We start from the raw sequence: 21,474 nt of genomic DNA, 5'->3' as shown, positions 1-21,474 counted from the left end.
TGTAGTTCCAGCTACTTGGAAGGCTGAGGCAGAAGGATCGCTGGAGCCCAGCAGGTCGAGGCTGCGGTGGCCGGGAGCGGCCACTGCACTCCAGTCTGGGCGACAGAGTGAGACTCCAACTCAAAAAAAAAAAAAAAACAAAATAAAAAGCATCACTGACATCAAAATGAATTGTGACTGTTACCATGAATGTAACTATTCAGTCCTAGTTGATCGATCAAACCTATGCCCTCATGACAGTGGATTCAGAATCTCACTCTCATGCATACAATGCATTGACTAATTTGTAGGAAACAGAAAAAAACAATTATTAAAAATTGAAAAACCAATTAGGAAAAATTAGGGCCAATTCACTCCCTATAAGTCCCCATCTCAATCACGACAGCCCATCAACAATACACAAGGTGGGGTGCATTACTAGAAAGCTACCAAGACAACCTGACCAAAAATTAAAATTGAAAAAATAGAATTGGTTTCAGGCAAGGGCAAAGCAGACGTCTATTAAGAGGGAGTTTGTGAAATCAGAGCAGGAGTCAGGTGCTTTCTCTCTTTTCCTCTCAGTGGTTGCTGAACCAATGTGGTCGCAACAGCCATGGTGACTTGGAAGCTAGCCAAAAGGCCAGGTGACTCAACACTGAATTTCTTGTCCCTCTAGGCAATTTCTCTCAGCAGCATAAATTTGTACCAGAACAGAGAACAGTTACCCTCTTATCAATCAGGAAAAGATATATATTAAAAGGTTTTTTAAAAAAATATATTTGTTTAAGTGTTACCTAGCAAAGAAAACTGAAGGAAGCTGGCAAGAGAACAAAGTCTTATTCCCCCACTAAGAATCCCAAGTGCTCTATTTGTGACAGGAAATTCTGTGGGAAGGGTCAGGGATGTCTTCTAAGGCCCTTCAGGGTAAGAAATGAACACTTATCTTTATTTTCATTATATTCTCACTAAGTGTGAGCAGAAGCTATATTTTTCTTAAATAAAAAAACCTCAAATAATAGGGTCTTCTGAAAGCAAAAAGTCAGTTGTTTGTCATTAATACCCAGGTTCCTTGTGGACAAAAACCAGGTATTACTTGGATTTTTACAGTGTCATCAACCACTAAACCAGAAGATCAAACAAAATTGTTTATGAATTTGTTAACTGGCTAACTGGCTCAACGTCAAAGAAGGAGTGTAGCCTACATGGGTAATATAGAGTTATTTTCACCACGGAGTAGTAAAATCCTAAGCAGAGCACTTTAATTTTTCGTCCTTGGAACTCACCAGCACTCACATGAGCTCTGCTGTTGCCTACAATACCCTTTTCAATGCTGGAGGGGAAAAAGCTGAAGAGAGGAGTAAGACACGGCAGTAAGGTAGGCGATCTTAAACCCAGACGTGGGGAGAAGCACGTGTTCAGGCAGACGTAGGGCACCCCATCAAGAGACACAGACATCTGGCAGTAAGACAAGTTTAAGGGAATGTGCTGAACTGAATTGCATTTGCTTGTGCTGCCAGGAGACTCTCGTCACCCCGAGATCCTTGGCCTGGGTGCAAAGCAAATGTGTACATGGCCAGCAAAATGCCACACTCTTGGCAAATATTTTTGTATGGATGGATAGTTGGTTGGACGGATAGTTGGATGGATGGATGGACGGCCGGACAGACAAATAAACAAATAAACAAATGAACAAACAAAGGAATAAACAGTGTACTTTTTTCTCTATGCACTTTAAAGCCATCCATTATACTTGCAAAGAATATTCAGCAAAGCTACTCAAGGCCGATTTCTCCACACTGCTCACAAATGTCTCATTTGCTGGAGACATCAACAGAATACCACATACAATCTGGGTAGTGGTCATCTTCCCAGGCTGTACCACACCAAGGCAATGAGAGTAATTAACAGTAACTAGAACTCATTGATTTAAAAATAAATTACCACAATTGGGTATCTGCAGGCTTGCCAAGGGAATGTTCTTGCTGCTTTCATTCAGGCAGTACAAGTTCTGAGTGTCTGGACTGGATTTAGTCTCTTGAAGAGTCTTGAGCCACATAATGTCACAGGAGCATGTGAATGGATTGCCCACCAGGATCCTACATGGAACAAAGACAGAAACAGATCAGGCTCCTTTTTTAATTTTAGCTGCACTTGTGTTTATAAACCGCACCACTGTGAATTCTTCCTAGCGAGCAACATTTCGAAGTCATGTCACTTTCATAGCATGACAGCACTTGTTATTCGTTAATTTATCTGATACTTACTGAGTTTCTGTTGTGTGCAAACACCACGGGAGAGGCTAGAGAATGCAAAGTGATGCAAGACCTCACAGAATAACAGTGGAAACAAGATAGGAACAGAAATCATCAAAGCGTAGGCTAGAAAAGAATGTCTCATAACATGTGGAAAATAGATACCATAACAAATTTATCATGGTTATTGTACAGTTGTTAAGAAGATCTTTAATGAAGATGCCAACAATAAGTTTTCTAGAATGCTAAACTTACTTGTTTCTGACCAGGCTAGAGACTCAAGTGATATCATTTAATAAATTTAAACTGCAGTGGGAAACAGAAAATTTTCATCTCAATTTAAAAGGAGACTTTAAATACAAAGCTAAGGCTAAAGTGTAAATGTTAGGAGGTTAGTTTTCTGCGTTATATAAAACCACAGTCTGTTTCATTGATGCAAGAGGGAATTAACAAGAGAGAGAGAACCCAAAGGGTATAGATTGCCTTCATGCACACACACACACACACACACACACACACACACACACAGCAAGCTTGGGAGTTCTGAGAGCAAGACGTCTGAGCCCCAAATTGAGTTGTTTAGCCCACTGTGGGAAGGTCTGCAAAAAGAAAGCTACCATGGTTCAGACCTTAGCCATGCTGCCTCTCTTGTGGCCTGCAATGGGTAAAAGAGGAAGTAGTTAAGAGGAAAATAAAAACCACAAGGAAAAAAAAATCTTTAGATGCTTATTTATAATACTCAGTGGCCTATTTAAGATGAATTCCATTTATGGTAATGAGCCTTTAAATGAGGCCATTTAAAATCGTTACATAGATTCTGCCTGGCATTCACCACAATACTTAAGAGCTCCATGAGGACAGGACCTGGGTTTTGCAACATCATTTATTCCTGTGGTTTTCTGGTTGGGTTCTAAGACTCTCAGGGATCCCTGGAGACTTTTCCGGGAGTTTCTTTGGTGAAAATGTGGTCACGGTCAACTCATCTAATTTCTATCTGTTTTGATCACCAAGTATCCCTCAACACCAAAATAGGGTTTGATACTATAAGATATGGAATATAATGCAGAAGAGACCTACAACCAGTTAAAAACCCATTAATTCAAGATGTTTTCTGGAGTTCTGAGCACATGAAAACTAGTCTTTCCAAAAATAAGGTACAATTAAATCAGCAGGAGATGAAGAAGTGAAGTGATGTTTCAGTTAAGAATACGTGAATACGTATGATCACACAGCACTGGTAGACAACTGGCTTCTTCCCCCCAGCTGACTGTGCAAATTGTTTTTACAATGATTATGATAGCCTATTGCACTTATTTGTTTAGTTATCTATCTCTCCCACTGGGTAACAGAATCCTGGAACACAGAAACTTTCCCCCTTATAGCCCCATGGCCTAATGTCATGTCAGTTTGATTTGTAACAGGTACACAGCTAACTTTTGTTGAATGAATTGATTAATTATACTTCAGAAGTATATTGAGACAAAAATTTGAAACTAAAGCTCTAATTTTTAATCTATCAAGAAAATTTAATGCAGCAATGTCCAAAATTTTTACATCAATTACCTTACCCGGTTTCATATATCTTCTTTTACTTTGTCATTCCTGTTAGAAACATGAATACTTCAACTGCCTAAAATCAGTTTATTCCAAATAATTGACATACACCAAAAATTTCACCACGTAACCCCCATTGCCATCTATTAACTTGTTGTCTCTCCACTAGCGACCTCTTCCAATCTACACAAATTCCTTGTGGACAAGGAAGGACCTTCACAAAAAGACTCAAAACTTCAGGCAACATACAGTTTAAGCAAAAGTGATTAACTAATACCCAAAGGTCTTGTCCTGGGCCCATCTGTCCCACAAGGCCTCTGTGCTAGGGTTCTTTTGGGTACCTTGCCCAGAAATGGCAAAGGTTCATATTTGCTTCATGATGATAACACAAAGAATTGAGTCTGTCGGTTATAAGCGCATTGCAATATTTTTCCCTAACATCTCACAGCAGAAAGAATTGGGACATAAGGATAAATATTAAATACAATAGCAGACCAAGAAGAAAATCTCACAAAGATGTGTGAGTAGGGAGAAGGACAACTTCTCTCTCCTCCAATGTTTCCTGTAGCCAAGATGGACAAAAGTGAGGGGTGTTTTGCCATCGCCTATTTCCCCTTGAATGGATATACTTGACTTAAGGGCCTGACTCTAGTAGGAACCAAACAGATGCTATGAAATATGTAGTCTTTTTAGCACAAAGCCCTCTTTCTGCCTCTGTTAAAAACAAACTTTTTATGTAAAAATAACATTCACACTAATCACAAATAATATGTTACTATTAAGATTTCTGTTTTTAACTACTGAATCATATCTTCATGTAAGAATAAAAAATCAAGAGGTCAAAATTTGAGAAATCATTTTTCAAGAATTTTGGTATAAAAATAGATCTGCAACATCACTTTTTTTTTTTAAGCTACTTAATTACCCTTTCCTTTGAGCGTTTTCCCCCAAATGCCACACAAAACCATTACTTACAGTTCAGACAAGTCGAGGTGACGGAAATGTTTTCTAGACAAACTCGTCAGTTTATTGCGGGTAAAATTGCTGAAAGGAATCAAAAACATTATCTGTGAACTTACAATGTTACCCATTTTAGAAACAAAGTATTCAAACAGAGATTTTATGTTCAAAATATAATTTCATTTGAACTTGATACATGCTTTACTTAGATCCAACTATTTCTTTCACCCGGAGTGATAGCTTAGTTTTTCTTCTAGACTTGCCTACAGTTCTTGCTTTTGAGGGAAATAAGGTATATTTTTCATATCATCTATGTGTAGTCTCTTCTTTTTTATCCAAAAGCTTATTTTTTACATGCTGTTCACAACCAAGTCATACACCTTGTAGAGATACTATCCTTTTGAACAATGAATAAGAGGATATGTAAAAAAAAAAAAAAAAAAAAACTTACAACTATATATGCTCCATAGGCAAAACGATGCTTTAAAACTAAACAGCATCATGAATATTTTTAAATTATACAGCACACAAAATTCTGAATATCAACTGAATGTAATATGTCTTTATAGAAAAGAACACACTTGATGGAAAAACTCTGCTGAGATTGTTTATATATGACCTAGTTAGCTGGATAACCCATGAAGAGAACAGCAACAACAACAAATCAAATAACAAGGAATTATCTTGAACTATTCCAGAAACATACGACTGACATGTTCTAAATATGCAGTTTTATTTCACAAATGGGAGTTCCCAATAATGAGTACCATGAGATTGGGGGGCAGAAAATTCACAGCTACATTCCCGGCAGCTGGCTTGTTCTGTGAATTTGTTTCTGTTTGAATTTATTTAAAGAATGTCCAATGCTTGGGCCTCAAGATGTGTGTTTAATAAGTAAAATGAACACAAAACACACGTCAACTGTCAGAAAAACAGCCAAGACCTCGACAAACCAAAGGGAACCAATGACCCTTTCAGTGTGTGTTTCCTGCCTAAGATAGGAAGTTTTCTGGGCTGAGAGTCAAATAAAACATGAGATCTGAGGATGACGGAGATCCTGACTTCTTACCTGAGGCCAGTCTGTGGTGTCTGCTCAATGAAATCAACCTTGAAGTATCCTGGTGTGTCTGATCAGTCATTTTTAGAGGGGAGTCAAAACCCAAATGCTAACGCAAAAGCTAATGCTAGTCAGTTGATGAACAGAGAAGTAACACTTGGGCATCTCATCATTCAAGAACGTGTGTGTCCACTACCAGCTTCATTCTCCAGTGAGATTTCCACTCACAAGGGTACCCTCCTTCCTTCTACACTTGCATCTTCTCTCTTCACACTGAGTGCGAAGTGCTCCCCCACAAGAAAAGATAATCCACCGGAATGTTGTCAAATGTGCCCCCATAAATCCCTTCTTTTGGCATGTGAAAGAATAGGTTTCAATGACACATCATGCATTGAAAAGCCGAACGGCCTATCTTTTCCACAGTCCCTGGGGCACAGATATTTTCATTGTCATCAGAAACCTCCATCTTTCTACAAATGAACAACAACAACAAAATCCTGCTCTTGCTCTGCCACAAAAAAAAGCAGAGAAAGAAAGTAAAGAAAGCGGAAACCTCCTGTCAAGGTTCTCCATGTGTGCTGGTAAACTGCCGCCCTGGGAGCCGCTGCCTCTGTGGGAATGCCAGCAGCACAGTCCAGAGCGGGGTTACGGGCCAAAGAACAAGATGAGTCTTATGAACCATACTTATGATCAGGGCCAAAAGCCAAAAAGGAGGAAGAGGGGAGGAGAAAGAATCAACAGTCCTCTAACTGTTTGATTATAGAGCTTTGCAAAGGAGCTAATTAGTACCTCTGCAAAGCCCCTGGAAAACACAAATACCAGCTTTTCTCACAGTTCCTGGATTCTTAGGAGCTGGGCAGGAATAAAAGGCACCAAGAAATAAACTCAGTGACCAGTCTCTGGGACTCTGGGCAGTTACCATGCGAGGCTAATATGGACAGGGTAGGTGGAGGGATGGTGAAAGGGAGAGAGTGGATCTGATTTAAATTTCCCTAAAAGCCTAAGTGAAACAGACTGATCTTGTACACATTTTTATATTGTTGGGGAAACTCAGAGAGATAATCAGTATATCCCAGGGGGCAGAGAAACAGCTTTTAGTCTACGTATCTTTATCAGCTCCTTTGCTCCCCCACCGTGTTGCTATTTGAGGGAAGAGTGTAATTTGCATGTGGAAAATAAGGGAAGAACAAGGCAAACCTGCCCCCAGAGTCCTCAGTCACAAGCAGAGGTTAGTTAGGTCTAAGATCTGGAAAGGCTGACACCTGACTTAATTCCTTCCTCCTTCCCTGTCAAAACCAAACTAATTGTCAAAATGTTCAAAACCACACTACTTAATTTAACTTTATGTTTTGGCAATCAAGAGTTTCTTTTAGCCAGGCACGGTGGCTCAAGCCTGTAATTCCAGCACTTTGGGAGGCGGAGGCGAGAGGATTGCCTGAGCTTAGGAGTTCGAGACCAGCCTGAGCAGCATGGTGAGACCTTGTCTCTACAATAAATCAAAAAAATTAGCCAGGCATGGTGGCATGTGCCTGTGGTTCCAGCTACTCAGAAGGATGAGGCGGAAGGATCGCCTGAGCCCAGCAGGTCGTGGCTGCGGTGGCCATGAGTGTGTCACTGCACTCCAGCCTGGGCAACAGAGTGAGACTCTGACTCAAAAAAAAAAAAAAAAAAGAGTTTCTTTTGTCACATAAATTATGAAGCTCGCTGACAGCTGACGACTTTATAACTGACTGACATTTGCCTAATTTTGCTCTGTCTTACTATTCGACAATGGCTATAAATATCAAGAGTATTGCAATGTGATCAATGACTGGTGTCCCAACAATTGCCCCTTAAGAAAACTATATGAGACATGTATGTCTCTTTAGTTTCTTATTTTCAACAAAACCTAGAAATGACAGGAACAGATATTTGGCTTTATATAAGCTTTGTACCACAAAATGAATGACACTAAAATTATCCTAACATATATCACCATGAAAAAATATACAAAGTGGCTTTCATGTTCATATAAATAGCATGTAACAAGGGAAATATACAAAGTATAGAAAAGTGATAAATAAGCCTATTAATAAAACTATAATTAACCATAGTCACTGTCCAAATCACAACATTAGAAGAAGTGATGTGATAAAAAATAAAAAGTCAGTGAAATGTGGTATTGAGTAATTTGGGTTCAAGGTCAACTGCAATGAAAATACCCGAGCTTATCCATTGAGGTCATTAATTATATTTAAGTGACTGCATTAGAGCATTTTGCCTTTATTTTCTATCCAACTTCTCTCTTGTTTATGCTATCAAGGCCTACGCAGCCATCAGATTTGTGCGGGCAAACTGACTGCAGAGATGATGCCAAAAAGCATTTAAATGAAACGTGTTAATAAAGTTCCTTGGAGTTCTATCACATTTCTTACAGAATGTTTTTGTATCTTAATTTACAGACTTTATTTTTAAGTGTTTTTATCATTAATGCCACCTATAAAATATGAAACCAATGATACTGACTTTATAAAATCAACATTTTCCATAATATCAATAAATCTCTCTAGAATGCCCAGGCACTCTGCTCTAAGAGAATCATTTATTTTACAACTGGCCTGGAAATCAGTTGGCAAAGTGTTCTCCCCAAGAAAAGAAAGGGAACAAACATTACAAGAAAAGTCTGATGCTCTAATTAGATCGATGGTATAAATTTTGTTTCCTACTCTCTTTGTAAGAGGGGTTAGCCTGGAGTTATAATTCTATCACTTAATAACCTATGAAACTGAGCAAGTCCTAGAACTTTCTCATTCTTATTTTAGCTAGAAACGGGAATGACAAAGATCTTGCCAACCAATTGTTAGAAAGAGATCAAGTGAGATAATGCAAGTGAGATGCTGAGACATCGTAAGGAATCATTGCAAAGAAATTACGAGACAACAAGAAAGGGCCAATGGCAGGCAGGAGCTCCCACTTGGGGAGGTGAGGCACCAATCTGATCTTAAGGATGCATAAACATTCTCCACTCGGTGATCTTCAGTTTAATGAAGAAACTTCTCAGGAAGGCCACACCTTATTGACTTAAATGTCATCATCTAAAGGACTTAGCAACAAACAACCTAAAAGTTCCCCCATTTTCCATATTTCCATTTGACTTCAGTTGACATCAGCACAACTTTGGGGAAAACAATTCCTGGTACTGAGAACCATCCAAACCTTTGGCACGTCCCATGATAGACTTTCCTCCATTTTTGTCAATCTATAACAGACAACTTAGAGAAAATGAAGGTTCAAAGAGGACCCTACTATGGGGGGGAAGGCCTTAGTAATTTTTAGTTCCCTAAAAAGGCCAAGGTCAAGTCAGCTTCTTTCAATTCCACTAGTTTGATGTCTTCCAGAGAGCATGTCATGATTCCAAGGAAAAGAATCAAGGACTCTGTAGAAGGACATAGTTTTCACATCAGACTCCTTGCTGTTGGCCTATTGCTCTGTCCAAGATGGAACTGGCCCAGAAACTCATGAAAGGAAATAAACAGCCTGTTCTAAGTACCCTTCTAAAGCTATTCAGAAATCAAACAAAATCAAAGCTAATGTTTCTAAGCTATTATCGCAGCTATACTAACTTTAAAAAAAGAGGTTTAGGGTTGGAAAAGGAGAAAAATAAACAGAGGAAAAAGATTGAATAAATTGGGTCCTGGGAAGCAAAAGAATCAACCTCTACTTACATGTGCTGCAGGTTGCTGTTTTTCAGAAATGCTTTGTGAGCCACAAATTTTAATCCAGAATCCACAATCGTCCTGCAAAAATACATAATTGGATGCCTATTAGAACTCACCGGTGAATGCCCACCTGGCCAGAGTAGAGAACAAGAAAAATCTCTGAGATAATGAACGCAGGCCTCGAGGACTCACAGGTTTTTCAGTCCCACGTATGCTGCAACATCATCTTCATTGATGATTTCTAACCTTTTCTGATTTGCGATGAAACTGCAACAAAGCAGAGAGTGACTCAGAATGCAACACGGCCATGAAGAATGGATAACTTCATTCAGCCTCACCACGGTGCCAAAGGGGGTCCCTCTATACCCACCCTAGCCTCATCGTGTGCAAGGGGGCAAAACTGAGCATGACTGAGAAGCAGTCATGACTGAACAGGTTCCACGGGTGCATCAAGTCTCCATCTTTCCCTCATCTATTATCACTCTTTCACCTAATGTCACGTTTCCTTCCCTTTCAGAGTTTTGCCAGTGCACAGAGATGTACATACCTTGGAAATGTATCTACTGCCCCTGAAAGGTGTTTCCCCCAACGGCGACAGCCGCAGACATGCTGGTGACCCCTGTGGCATCGTCACCACACAAGAAAAGTCACATCTTTCCTTGCAGACACATCCTCCTTTACCTTCTGAAGAAGAAGCAGACACTCCCTCCTTTACCTCCTAAAACACTGAAGTGCACTTCCCCTCTCCACTTTCTCCCTCCTTCCCTCCCTTCCTCCCATCTCTCTCCTTGCCAGTCCAGCATCCTCTCCTTCAGTAACAATGCCAATTCTTCCTTCAAGGAACTATATTTCACAAAGCCCACATGACCCTTGGGCTTTCTCTGTAGGAATCCACCTTTCCCCTTCTACCCCCTAAGCCTGCAAATACAGGCATGAACTCATCGCTTTGGCCACAACGGTGGGTTTAGAGTTGTGCTTGTGACCTTCACTAGACCAAGGAGAATTTTCCCTAAGATTAAACATATGAATGCTGTGAGAGAGAATCTGTGTTTCTCTTAGATCATAGCTGAAGGATGACATAGGCCTGGGGCTTCCACAGGGAAATTTTCTGCCATAAGGAAAGAGACTGTCCAAGAATAAATTCAGCACACAGAAAGAAAGAGGGCTAAAAAGAAATAAAGAAACAGAACCTGAAATATACTACTTGAGTTTCTGGATCCAGCCATCCTGAGGTTAGATGTCACTAATTAAAGTTTGATCTGGATTTCTGTCACTTGCAATCAATAAAGACCTTAGTAATGCAAACATACAGCTATTAAAACCTCATGAGGTTTCCTGGGCTCTACCTTGTACTACAGTTAAGTACCTATCTACTCACTTTTCTTAGATCCCAGCCTCTTCGAAGATAGTTAGATCCGTTTTATAACACTTAGTATTACAGGACCTAGCTCAGTCTCTTGTACAAGCAGTTACTCAAAGCATGGATAGATGGATGGATAAATGGATAGATGGATGGATGGATGGATGGATGGATGGATGGATGGATGGATGGGTAGATGGGTGGATGGAGGGAAGACCCACACTCAGAGTTACAAAGGCATTCCATGAAGTTACGCCAGGATAAATTTTCCCCTTTGTTTTTGAAAAAAGATTAAGATATATAGCATAATCCAAATAAACAAATATGTGGTCCTATTTTTAGCAATGTGAGTTAAGATGAAAAAAGTACTAAATAATAGGAAGAATGAATAGCATCTGTAGGTCCTGTCTATGCAGTGGAAGAAAGAAAATGAAAACAAGAGTTTGGGCTCTTCTTTTCAGAAAACAAATTTTAAAAATAAAAATGAGTAAATTATTTGGAGGCACAAAATTACATCAAAGAGAAAAAATTTTTTAAAGGACCTGCACAAACATTGTCTCCTGTTACATAAAAAAGCAGCCTCAAAGATAGAAGGACATCCTCCTTTCAAAAATCTTGGTTGTCCCTGATACCCAGGGCCTGGCACTTAATAGATGTGCAGGAAGGTTCATTCCCTTCTCTCCCGCCACGACACACAGAAGCAGGACATTTTAAGACTTTAACCGAACGCTCAATTTTCAACATCAAGTTTTCGTGAGATGCTTCAAAATTATCATACTTTAGATACATTTTTCCAAGATTCTCATTCCACTAACATTTTGTGTAGAGATCACATTGACCTCACTCTTCTAAATGATCTCACAATAAGAAATGCATTCCAGAGAGCCCTAAATTTTCATGCTTTTTTCATGAAACTGAGCAGAAAGGGTAGATCATGGGGGCAATTTTTTTTTTTTTTTTTTGAGTTACAATTGGGACTTCCAGATAAGCCTGTCCACTGCTTTTTGCTGAGTTAGCAAGGTGACTGTCACTGTTCTGAAGTTACCAGAGAGTTCTTCATCTCTTTACCTGGATCTTCCTTGTATCTTCCTTGCTTCCAACAAGTGCCAGGCACTCGATGGGCACTTAATTAACATCTGTGGCACAGAGCATTTTTTTTACTTTTCTTTTTGTTATTTATGTCCTTTATTATATTGTTTTTCACTTTTCATCAGATATTTAATTTGCAAACTCTCCAGCTTTATTTCACAAAATATAATAAGCTAGCAAATAAAAATGGAAGGCGTAGAGGAAAGAAGAACAATGGTAGAGACATCTGTGGAGATGAGAATTAGGTTTAAAAATGTATGTCAGCAAAGGGCCACAGGCTTAATTCTAAGCTCTTTTGTCACTGATACCTGAGAAAAGAAGGGAATGGGGGTAAATTTAATCAGGGATAAATTCACAGTACCCGTGGGATGAAAATAAGCCAATTATGCAAAGGACCACTGTTCTTGGATCTAAGACAAGACAGGAGACTTTGCTGAAAAAATCATCAAAAGCACCATGTGAAATTATGAAAAATGGTCACTAGAGAATACCCCTCCACTGTGGAGTCAGGAATGCCCGGGATAAACAAATAGATTATTTTCTTTGTCAAAATGGAAACACCAACTGAAGAACTGAAAGGTGGGCAAGGGCTCCTCTAGTCATAGATCCCAAGAAATCCCCGTTGTAAGCTACCATCTATAGCTTTTATCATTAATGCCACCTATAAAATATGAAGCCATAATGCTGACTTTATGAAATTAATCTGTAGAGACATCTGCAGTATAGACGCTAGCTACAAATCGCTCAAGGAGTCTATCCCCTGAGAAACTCTCCTTAGCTACCACTAAGTGAAGAATCGCAGAATGATTGCCTGAAGAGCATGCAATTCACAGAGGGGAACCTCAATGGCAAAGAAACATGTGAAAAGTTGCTAACTTGCAAGGAATCTAAAACGCAAATTAAAACAATGACACACCTTTCCTTTCCCACTAAATTGACAAAATGTTTAAAGCCATACAATATAATGCACTTTTAAGGATGTAGAGGAATTTCTCTTACATTGTTGGAGAGAGTGTCAATTGGGATAATCACTTTGAAGAACACTTTGCCAGTATCCTAAAAAATTATAACTCAGCACCCTTTGTGACCCAGCGATTCCACTTCTAGGTATTCACCCAAGAGAAATTCTCACACATGGAGAAAAGGAGACATAGAAAAACATAGTCATTGTAATATAGTCAGTGGAATATTACAATATGCGTTGCAATAGAGTCCAAAGCTAGAAACCATCTATTAAAAAACAAAAAATAATTTTTAAATAGAATGTATTAATCATAAATTAGATTGAATCAGATTTATATATTTGGGCAAAAAAGTGACCTCCATGCTAGTAAGAAAGAAAAACATCAAAATTATATACTGATATATACGTGTAGTATAAAACAATTAGTGTGAACTCAAAAATACACAGAAAACAATACCACATAATGTCCACAGTCAAGCATATACGCAAAAGATAATCACAACAAAAGTTGCCTTGGGAAAAGGGAATGGGTCTGGCATTTAAAAAAAAGGACTGAGCCGGGCTCGGTGGCTCAGCCTGTAATCCCATGCCTTTGGGAGGCTGAGGTGAGTGGATTGCCTGAACTGCGGGTTCGAGACCCGCCTGGGCAGCGAGACCTCATCTCTACAATAAATCAAAAAATCAGCTGGGCGTGGTAGCGCAAGCCTGTAATTCCCGCTACTCGGAAGGCCGAGGCGGAAGGATCGCCGGAGCCCAGCAGGCGAGGCTGCGGTGGCCGGGAGCGGCCACTGCACTCCAGTCTGGGCAACAGAGTGAGACTCCAATTCAAAAAAAAAAAAAAAAAAAAGGACTGTGTTAAACAATTTATTTTATTGAACTGCTAAACCAATTATCTTATTAAAAGAGAAAAGACTTGCAACAAAAAGATGAAAATGTGAAAGCATCAGTTCTGAATATAAGTACATGAAGTTATTATATCATTATACTTTTCTCTAATATTTAAAATTTGTGGAGAAAGAAGAAAGTAGAGAGAGAGAGAGAAGGGAGGGAGGGAAACAAAACAGAGACAAGAGACAGTCACACAAGTGAAATAACTGCAGGAAAACTAAAACCTAGGGATTCTCAGTGATTCACTGGACAAACACACCTGAACTCAAGTAACTGGTTCCTTGAACCGCCCAAAACAGCTATGCCTGGTTTCTTCTGGTTACCTGCCCGGTAACCTTTGGGCACATAGAAGACTAAGGTGCATGCTGCGCTGCCCCCTACTGGTGACTTCCACCTGCCTCCCGGAGAATCTTGGCAACACCAGGTTTTTCACCTCTGCCATCTCACTGCCACCGATGCCAAAGACAGCAGTCACAGAGACAAAGGCAGGATTGGGGAGGAGGGAGGAAGAGCCAGGTAAGGGCCACCGACAGGCCATGGAGCAGGCTCTCCCCCAACACAATTCCCCATCGCCCCTGCTGAAGGGCAGTGACACTCGGTGGGCTCGTTTCAATTCCTCAGGGAAGCAGTGGGAAGACCCAGCATTTTGGCAATCGCCTTTCTCTCCATGACAACCTCAAACTCCTCTGACCTGTGCCTACTGAGCTCTAGAAAGCTTAGGCTCCAGTGGCTTCCAGGCCCAGCCTCTTCTCCCCCAGAGTTATGTGACCTGGCATTTGTCTCATAGGAATCTCTCATGAGATCAGCAAAGCTTTGGTTCTCCATAGAAAATCAAGCTTCCCTTCTAGCCTGCAGATTTATGTGGCCTTCATTCTCTGTTAAACAAGTCAGTAGCCTTTTTTATTATTATTTTATTTTATTTTATTTTGAGTTGGAGTCTCACTCTGTCGCCCAGACTGGAGTGCAGTGGCCGCTCCCGGCCATCGCAGCCTCGACCTGCTGGGCTCCAGCGATCCTTCCACCTCAGCCTTCTGAGTAGCTGGAACTACAGCCACGTGCCTCCACGCCCGGCTAATTTTTTGATTTATTGTAGAGCTGAGGTCTCACCAAGTTGCCCAGGCGGGTCTTGAACCCGCAGGCTCAAGCAATCCCCTCACCTCAGTCTCCCAAAGCAAAGGATTACAGGCTGAGCCACCAGTAGCCTTTAAATAGTGACCAGGAGATGTGGTGGAATCAGATTGTTTTTAAAAATTTGGTACTCCTTGAGGATTTCTCTGACTTACTTCCTTGATTCCCCTAGAAGCCCTGGCCCTGCCCCTTAATTCACAATCTCTCAGGAATCAGTGTTGGCTTCCATCATCCTATTTTGCCCAGCCTGTGCCTTCCTCCTTCCTCAAGTCCACGTATAGGACTCTTGCTAGGACCTCATATTATGAGGGCTGTCTTTGCTGTTGATTTTCACACATTTACTATATCCCAAGATCATCATTGATTGCCGAGGGAGTTCTCAATGTACTCACCTAAATCTATCCCGGGACCCTCCGAGACCAGAAACACTGCTTGAGTGATTTGTAGGCAACACTAAAAATGCTTTCTGCAGACAGAACATTTTTATTCCACCTGCTGGCAAGCATGTTTTTAGCATTTATTGCACTTCTGCGTTTGCGATTAAGAATCAGAGGGATGGGAGATACTTTTCGTACCCAGTGATACAGACTGGATGTTTGTTCTCTTCAAATCTCATGTTGAAATGTGATTCCAGTGTTGCTGACAGGGCCTGGTGGAGGAGATTGTATGATGGGGGTAGATCCCTCATGAATGGTTTGGTGCCATTCTCCAGGTAATGAGTGAGTTCTTACTCCATTAGTTCATGTGAGACTTGGTTGTTTAGAAGAGTCTGACACCTCCCTTCTCTCCTTGCTTCTGTTCTTGCCATGTGACATGCCAGCACCATGGGTTAAAGCTTCCTGAGGCTTCACCAGAAGCTGAGCAGATGCTGGCACCATGTCGAGCCATGCGTCAAATAAGCCTCTTTTCTTTAAAAAAAACTCAGGTGTTCCTTAAGAGCAACTCAAAGCAGGCTAATACACCCACAATTTTATTTTTCTATTAACCTATCTGACTCCCAGACTGAACTGTTAACTCCTCAAATGTAGGGATCTTATTCATCTCACTGAATCTTCATCTCCTAGCACAGAGCTGATGCTACAGAATGTCTACTTAAAGGTACGCTAATCTTTCACTTGGGGTTTTATAATCCCACTGAAAGAACCAGACATGTACTCAAAAAGATGCACAAAAAGACTACGTAAAGATGACGATCATATAATATAATTTTACTTTTCATGTAGAAAACAGGGAAACAAAGCAAGGACAATAAGAGAGAGGGATGGAGAGTCAATCTTGAAAGCAAAATCTGTCCAATCCAAAAGCAAATTGAAGTTATAAGCATACAGCATATTCAAACCAACGACTTATTTATACTTTTGAATGATAAAAAACTAATTGCCCCCAGCAGGTGAGGACTTAATTGCCACAGAACCTCTCAGTCTCAGGAATGTAAGGCTAGACATGAATGGCCTCCAAGAGTCTTCAGATCCAGAGATTCTTCCTCTTTTTTTTTCTTTTTTTACTTTTTTTATTTATTGTAGAGATGAGATCTCGCCAAATTGCCCAACCTGGTCTCGAACGCCTAGGCTCAGGCAATCCTCTCACCTGCATCTCCTAAAGCGTTAGGATTACAGGCACGAGCCACTGTACTCCGCCAAGATTCAGAGATTCTTTCTGTGGAAGGAGGCTATGATCTGAGGGAGACAGTGCACACTGCCACAGGGTGGATGAGTCTAAAAGAAAAGATTCTAAGCAGAAGCACATGTACCTGTCCTGTACAGGACACAGTGAAAGGAAATACAAAATATGATTGGGGGAAAAATACGTACACATACAGTCATATGATTGGGAAGATCAGTGAAGGTTTAAAAGGAGAAAGAATATTAACTCAAACCTCGAAGAGTGACCAGAAAGTCAACATATAAAGAATTTGGACATAAGCAAAATCCAGACTATCCGTCATCTTGTTTTGTATTGCCACCAAAGCTTTTCCAGTCTTAACTGACATGTTAGATCTTTACTAAGACATTTTTCTGAGGGTAAAGAATTTCTCTTTTTAGGCTTAACAAAAAGCTTATAGGTGGCTTTTGGGGAGAGAGAGAGAGAGAAAAGAGGTAATTTTAGAAAAAATTCACAGAAATATTTTTGAATTACAGGTTCCTGGATAGGGTCCTCATCACATTTTAAAAGGTTTCACATTTGCTTTAACAATCTATCCAATAATCCCTCTAGGTAATCTTCCCGAGTAACAAAGAGTGGTTTCTAATGCATCTTTTCTTCGTGTATATTAGCTTGACAGCGGTATTACTCAAAAGAAAAATTTCCCTTTAGCTTAGACTTTATTACCTGAACTGTACTTTGGCAACGCATCAAAATGAAATGGAAACAGCCGTGAATATTTCAACTGGTGACTCTTGAAAACGGAATCACTTGCTGCTACCCAACCACGCTCCACCCCTACCATGATTAGATAGATAGATAGATAGATAGAGAGAGAGAGAGAGAGAGAGAGAGAGAGAGATTAGACAGATAGAGATAGAGAGAGAGATTGGATAAAAGTAGATAGAACTCAGATGTCCAGGCTTACAGACTTACAGACATGGGCTGAGGTATTGCAACTCTGACAGGATTCTCTCTTGCCACAAGACTTCTTTCATAGGAAATGTAATAATTTTTTAATTGCCTTGGTCTCTGGTTTCACAACTAGTCAGCTTAGTTTCTCAGCAAAAATGCTAAGAGTTCCGAAAGTCAATCCATGAGCCGGTGCGGGTGTTATACAATATTGGACACTCTCAATCTATAGCTCATTCTTGAGAGGCTACACCACCCCAATTGTGGGACTTGAAAGTAAAGAACACCAAACAAGCAATCTCAAAGCATGACTTTGAAGAGCCTGCTAACACATGCTATTCAGCAGCGGCGCTTCCTGTTTCTTTTTGGCCGTGGACTTAGAAGCAGCACCAGTAACTTCCCTGGTGCCAGACAGGGAGCTACACCAGGATTTTCTCCTAACAAAACAATACTCCCAGGAAAGAGCTATGATTGTTCTCATTTTTCAGAAGAGGAGACTGAGACCTAGCTATGCCAAGTCACTCCACCAAGGTCACACAGCTGCCAAAACAGGATTTGAATCCAGATCGACCTGTCCTCTGAAGTCTGCGTTTGCAGCCTCTGTAACACACCACTCGGACTGGGGACTGGTAAATCCAGTACTTTCAAAAAGGAATACTTTCCAGAATTCCTGCATAATAAACTTTCACAAATAATCACGGTCTAAAAATAACAGTCAGTGAAAAGGAGCAAGGATAGCCGGGCTCGGTGGCTCAGTCTATAATCCCAGCGCTTTGGGAGGTTGAGGTGAGTGGATTGCCTGAGTCCGCGGGTTCGAGACTCGCCTGGGCAACTTGACGAGCTCTCATTTCTACAATAAAATTTTAAAAAATTAGCTGGGCGTGATAGTGCACGCCTGTAGTTCCAGTTACTTGGAAGGCTGAGGCTGAAGGATCGCCGGAGCCCAGCAGGTTGAGGCTGCGGTGGCCGCTCCACTCCAGTCTGGGTGACAAAGTGAGACTCCAACTCAAAAAAAAACAAAACAAAAAGGAGTGAGGATAATTCATAGGACAATCTCCTGTTTTATATCCACATAAAGCTATAATAGGCGATAAATAAGAGATCTTCTTCAGATTCTTACACAATGTCAAGACCCAAGTACCGCAGCTTTCTACCACAAGCCTCTAACCTTTGGAATGTAAGGATTCACAGGCCTGGAAAATAAGTAGTATAGTGTGAGAGATAAACATGCCATACCAGCTTCACCTCTTACTAGCTGTATGACCTGAGGCAAGTCACTACACCTCAGTTTCCTTGTCTGCAAAACGGGGTAACAACAATAACTACCGTATGTTGGGAGAATTAGAAAACCAGACTTCACATGAGGACCTCAATTAATGCTAGTGATTATTTGAAATGAGTGGGAAACCAGGTTCAAGGCCTGGCTTGGTAACTATCTAGCTGGTGAGCTTAATCTCACCCAGCCTCCAATGCCCACATCTGTGGAAGAGGAAATTTGGGCTTGACAAGATCTCACTTCTCTTTAATACATAAGTCATAAGAAAAACCCTCAAAATATTATGAAGACGAAAGCTACACTCTCGATTTCTATGTGTTTATCTGGCATTTTTCTTATCTATCTCTACCAACACGGTCATTTCCAACAAGGACCACCACAATTTATAACCAGAAACGTGAATTATGAAAAAAAAGAACTTAAGGTTTACTTTCTACATAAAACACATCAGTCACCATCAGGAAACTGTAAGCTTATTTTGACTTCTCAGCATAGTGTCATATGCAGGTTTAAAATGAACCACTCTACACAGAGTGTAATAGGTAATTCTTTTAAACTGGTTGACCAGGAGTCAGTAGCAATGGTCTGGACCTGGTTAACAAGGGTGCTTTATTTTTTAAAAAAAACTATTAGTCACTAACATTTTTAAATTAGATTTCATATTGTAAAAATCTGAATTTCCATATTCTCTTTAAAAAAAAAAAGTACACCAAACTCAACCAGCCTCTCCTCCTGGTAACCATCAGATGTGCCGACCCTGGAGTTTAGAGCACATTTCTGACTGGTCCCATCCTGACCAACCTCATCTGTTTCACTGGCCCATGGAAATAATTTATGATACCTGATTTCATTCTTGGTTGTAATTTTCTCTGAGACTTCAATGTCCCAAATAATCTCCTACACTGATAGGAGATGCAAAGAGATCCCATGTTGGCTGGGCGTGGTGGCTCACAACCGTAATCCCGGCACTTTGGGATGCTGAGGTGGGAGGATTGCTTGAGCCCAGGAGCTCAAGACCAGTCTGGGAACATAGTGAGATCTCATCTCTACAAAAAAATCAAAAATCAGCTGGACTTGGTGTTGTGTGCCTGTAGTCCCAGCTACGCAGGAGGTTGAAGCAAGAGAATTACTTGAGTCCAGGAAGTCAAGGTTGCGGTGAGCTGTGTCTGTGCCACTGCACTCCCGCCTGAGTGACAGAATGAGACCCAGACTCAAAATAAAAAAAAAAAAAAAGAGAGAGAGGGAAGGGGGAGAAAGCCCATGTACGGAGATCCAGGAAATAACATGACACAGAAATCACAATTTAAAAAGTCACTTAAAGAAAGTTACTTTTCCCTGTTCCAGAACCTTTAGAAATTTTTTCTGTTGTCACAAATAAACTTAAATGACACAGACATAGCCAACTATAATTTGATACTTTCTACAATGGTAAACAAAATCCCAACAAAGTGCAAGGGGTGGGTTTTTACTGACAATGTTTTTTCCTTTCCTTTTTTTTTTTTTTTGAGTTGGAGTCTCACTCTGTCACCCAGACTGGAGTGCGGTGGCCGGGACCGCAGCCTCGACCTGCTGGCCTCCGGCGATCCTTCCGCCTCAGTCTTCCAAGTAGCTGGAACTACAGGTGCAAGCTACCACGCCCGGCTGATTTTTGATTTATTGTAGAGATGAGGTCTCGCCAAATTGCCCAGGTGCGTCTCAAACCCGCAGGCTCAGGCAAACCACTCACCTCAGTCTCCCAAAGCACTAGGATTACAGGCTGAGCTACCGAGACTGGCTTTTTTTTTTCCTTTCAACTAAAATACTTAATATCATTATATATTTCACATTAGGCCTCAGATCTTTTTTTTTTTTTTTTGAGTTGGAGTCTCACTCTGTTGTCCAGACTGGAGTGCAATGGCATGCTCCCAGCCACCAAAGCCTTACCCTGCTGGGCTCAGACGATCCTCCTGCCTCAGCCTTCCATGTAGCCGGAACTACAGGCGCATGCTACCACGCCCAGCTAATTTTTTGATTTATTGTAGAGATGAGGTCTCGCCCAGTTGCCTGGGTGGGTCTCGAACCCGCAGGCTCAGGCAACCTACTCGCCGTGGCCTCCCAAAGTGCTGTGATTACAGGCTGAGCCACCGAGCCCGGCCAGACCTCAGATCTTTTATAGTTCGCGGTAATCCACCACAGCAAATGGAAAAACAAGCAAGACACAGTTTTACCATATTAAGCCATGGAGAGTTCCAGGATAGAAATGGCCCTGAAACTGAATGACTGTCAAGAAAGCGGCTTACAAGTTTATGTTTAAGCCACAGTTTTTATTTGGGGCAGGTGTACTCTAATATCGAAGCCACCAGAAACACAAGTCAGCACATTCAACAACTTGGGGTATACGCGGCAGCTAATTCATCCTGGCAGGCCCACAAGGAGACCATCCCTCTCGAGGTTGGAGGCACCATGGGAGCCTAAGGGAGCTTTTCCTATGGCTGGGGAGCCCGTCTGGTCACATCTGTTCCTAACAGCTTCTAGGCCAAAACCGTCTCTGTTGCTCTGCGGGTGGAACTCTGGGCTTTCAATCAAGCATTTGTCCAAGCTCTGGGGCCATCACAGGGCTGCCTCCCCGGCAAGCCTGGATCTCTGCTGGTACCTTTGCAGTTCATCCTCATACTCGGATGGGGTAGCTTCCACCTGGACGAGCACGCAGGCCAGGTTGATTGGTCTTTGTGAAAAG

At 41.1% G+C, this 21,474-nt stretch overlaps 1 protein-coding gene across 4 annotated transcripts in view; it reads right to left on the bottom strand.

Moving 5' to 3' along the window:
* The window catches only part of NTRK2 (neurotrophic receptor tyrosine kinase 2), a 199,780-nt gene that overhangs the window by 157,781 nt on the left and 20,525 nt on the right, over nt 1–21,474 (bottom strand). For all 4 annotated transcript variants that reach the window (XM_008054303.2, XM_008054308.2, XM_008054310.2 and 1 more), the window contains exons 2-5: nt 9,693–9,767; nt 9,507–9,578; nt 4,761–4,829; nt 1,921–2,075 (exon numbers count right to left, since the gene is read on the bottom strand). In XM_008054303.2, coding sequence (XP_008052494.1) covers nt 1,921–2,075; nt 4,761–4,829; nt 9,507–9,578; nt 9,693–9,767 — 371 coding nt within the window. The remainder of the gene's footprint in view (nt 1–1,920; nt 2,076–4,760; nt 4,830–9,506; nt 9,579–9,692; nt 9,768–21,474) is intronic.

The sequence above is a fragment of the Carlito syrichta genome, unplaced genomic scaffold, assembly GCF_000164805.1.
Source record: "Carlito syrichta isolate Samal-C Ts95f unplaced genomic scaffold, Tarsius_syrichta-2.0.1 Scaffold78539, whole genome shotgun sequence".
Lineage (NCBI taxonomy): Eukaryota > Metazoa > Chordata > Mammalia > Primates > Tarsiidae > Carlito > Carlito syrichta.
Note: the sequence above shows the minus strand (reverse complement) of the source record. Positions and strands in the feature narration are given on the sequence as shown.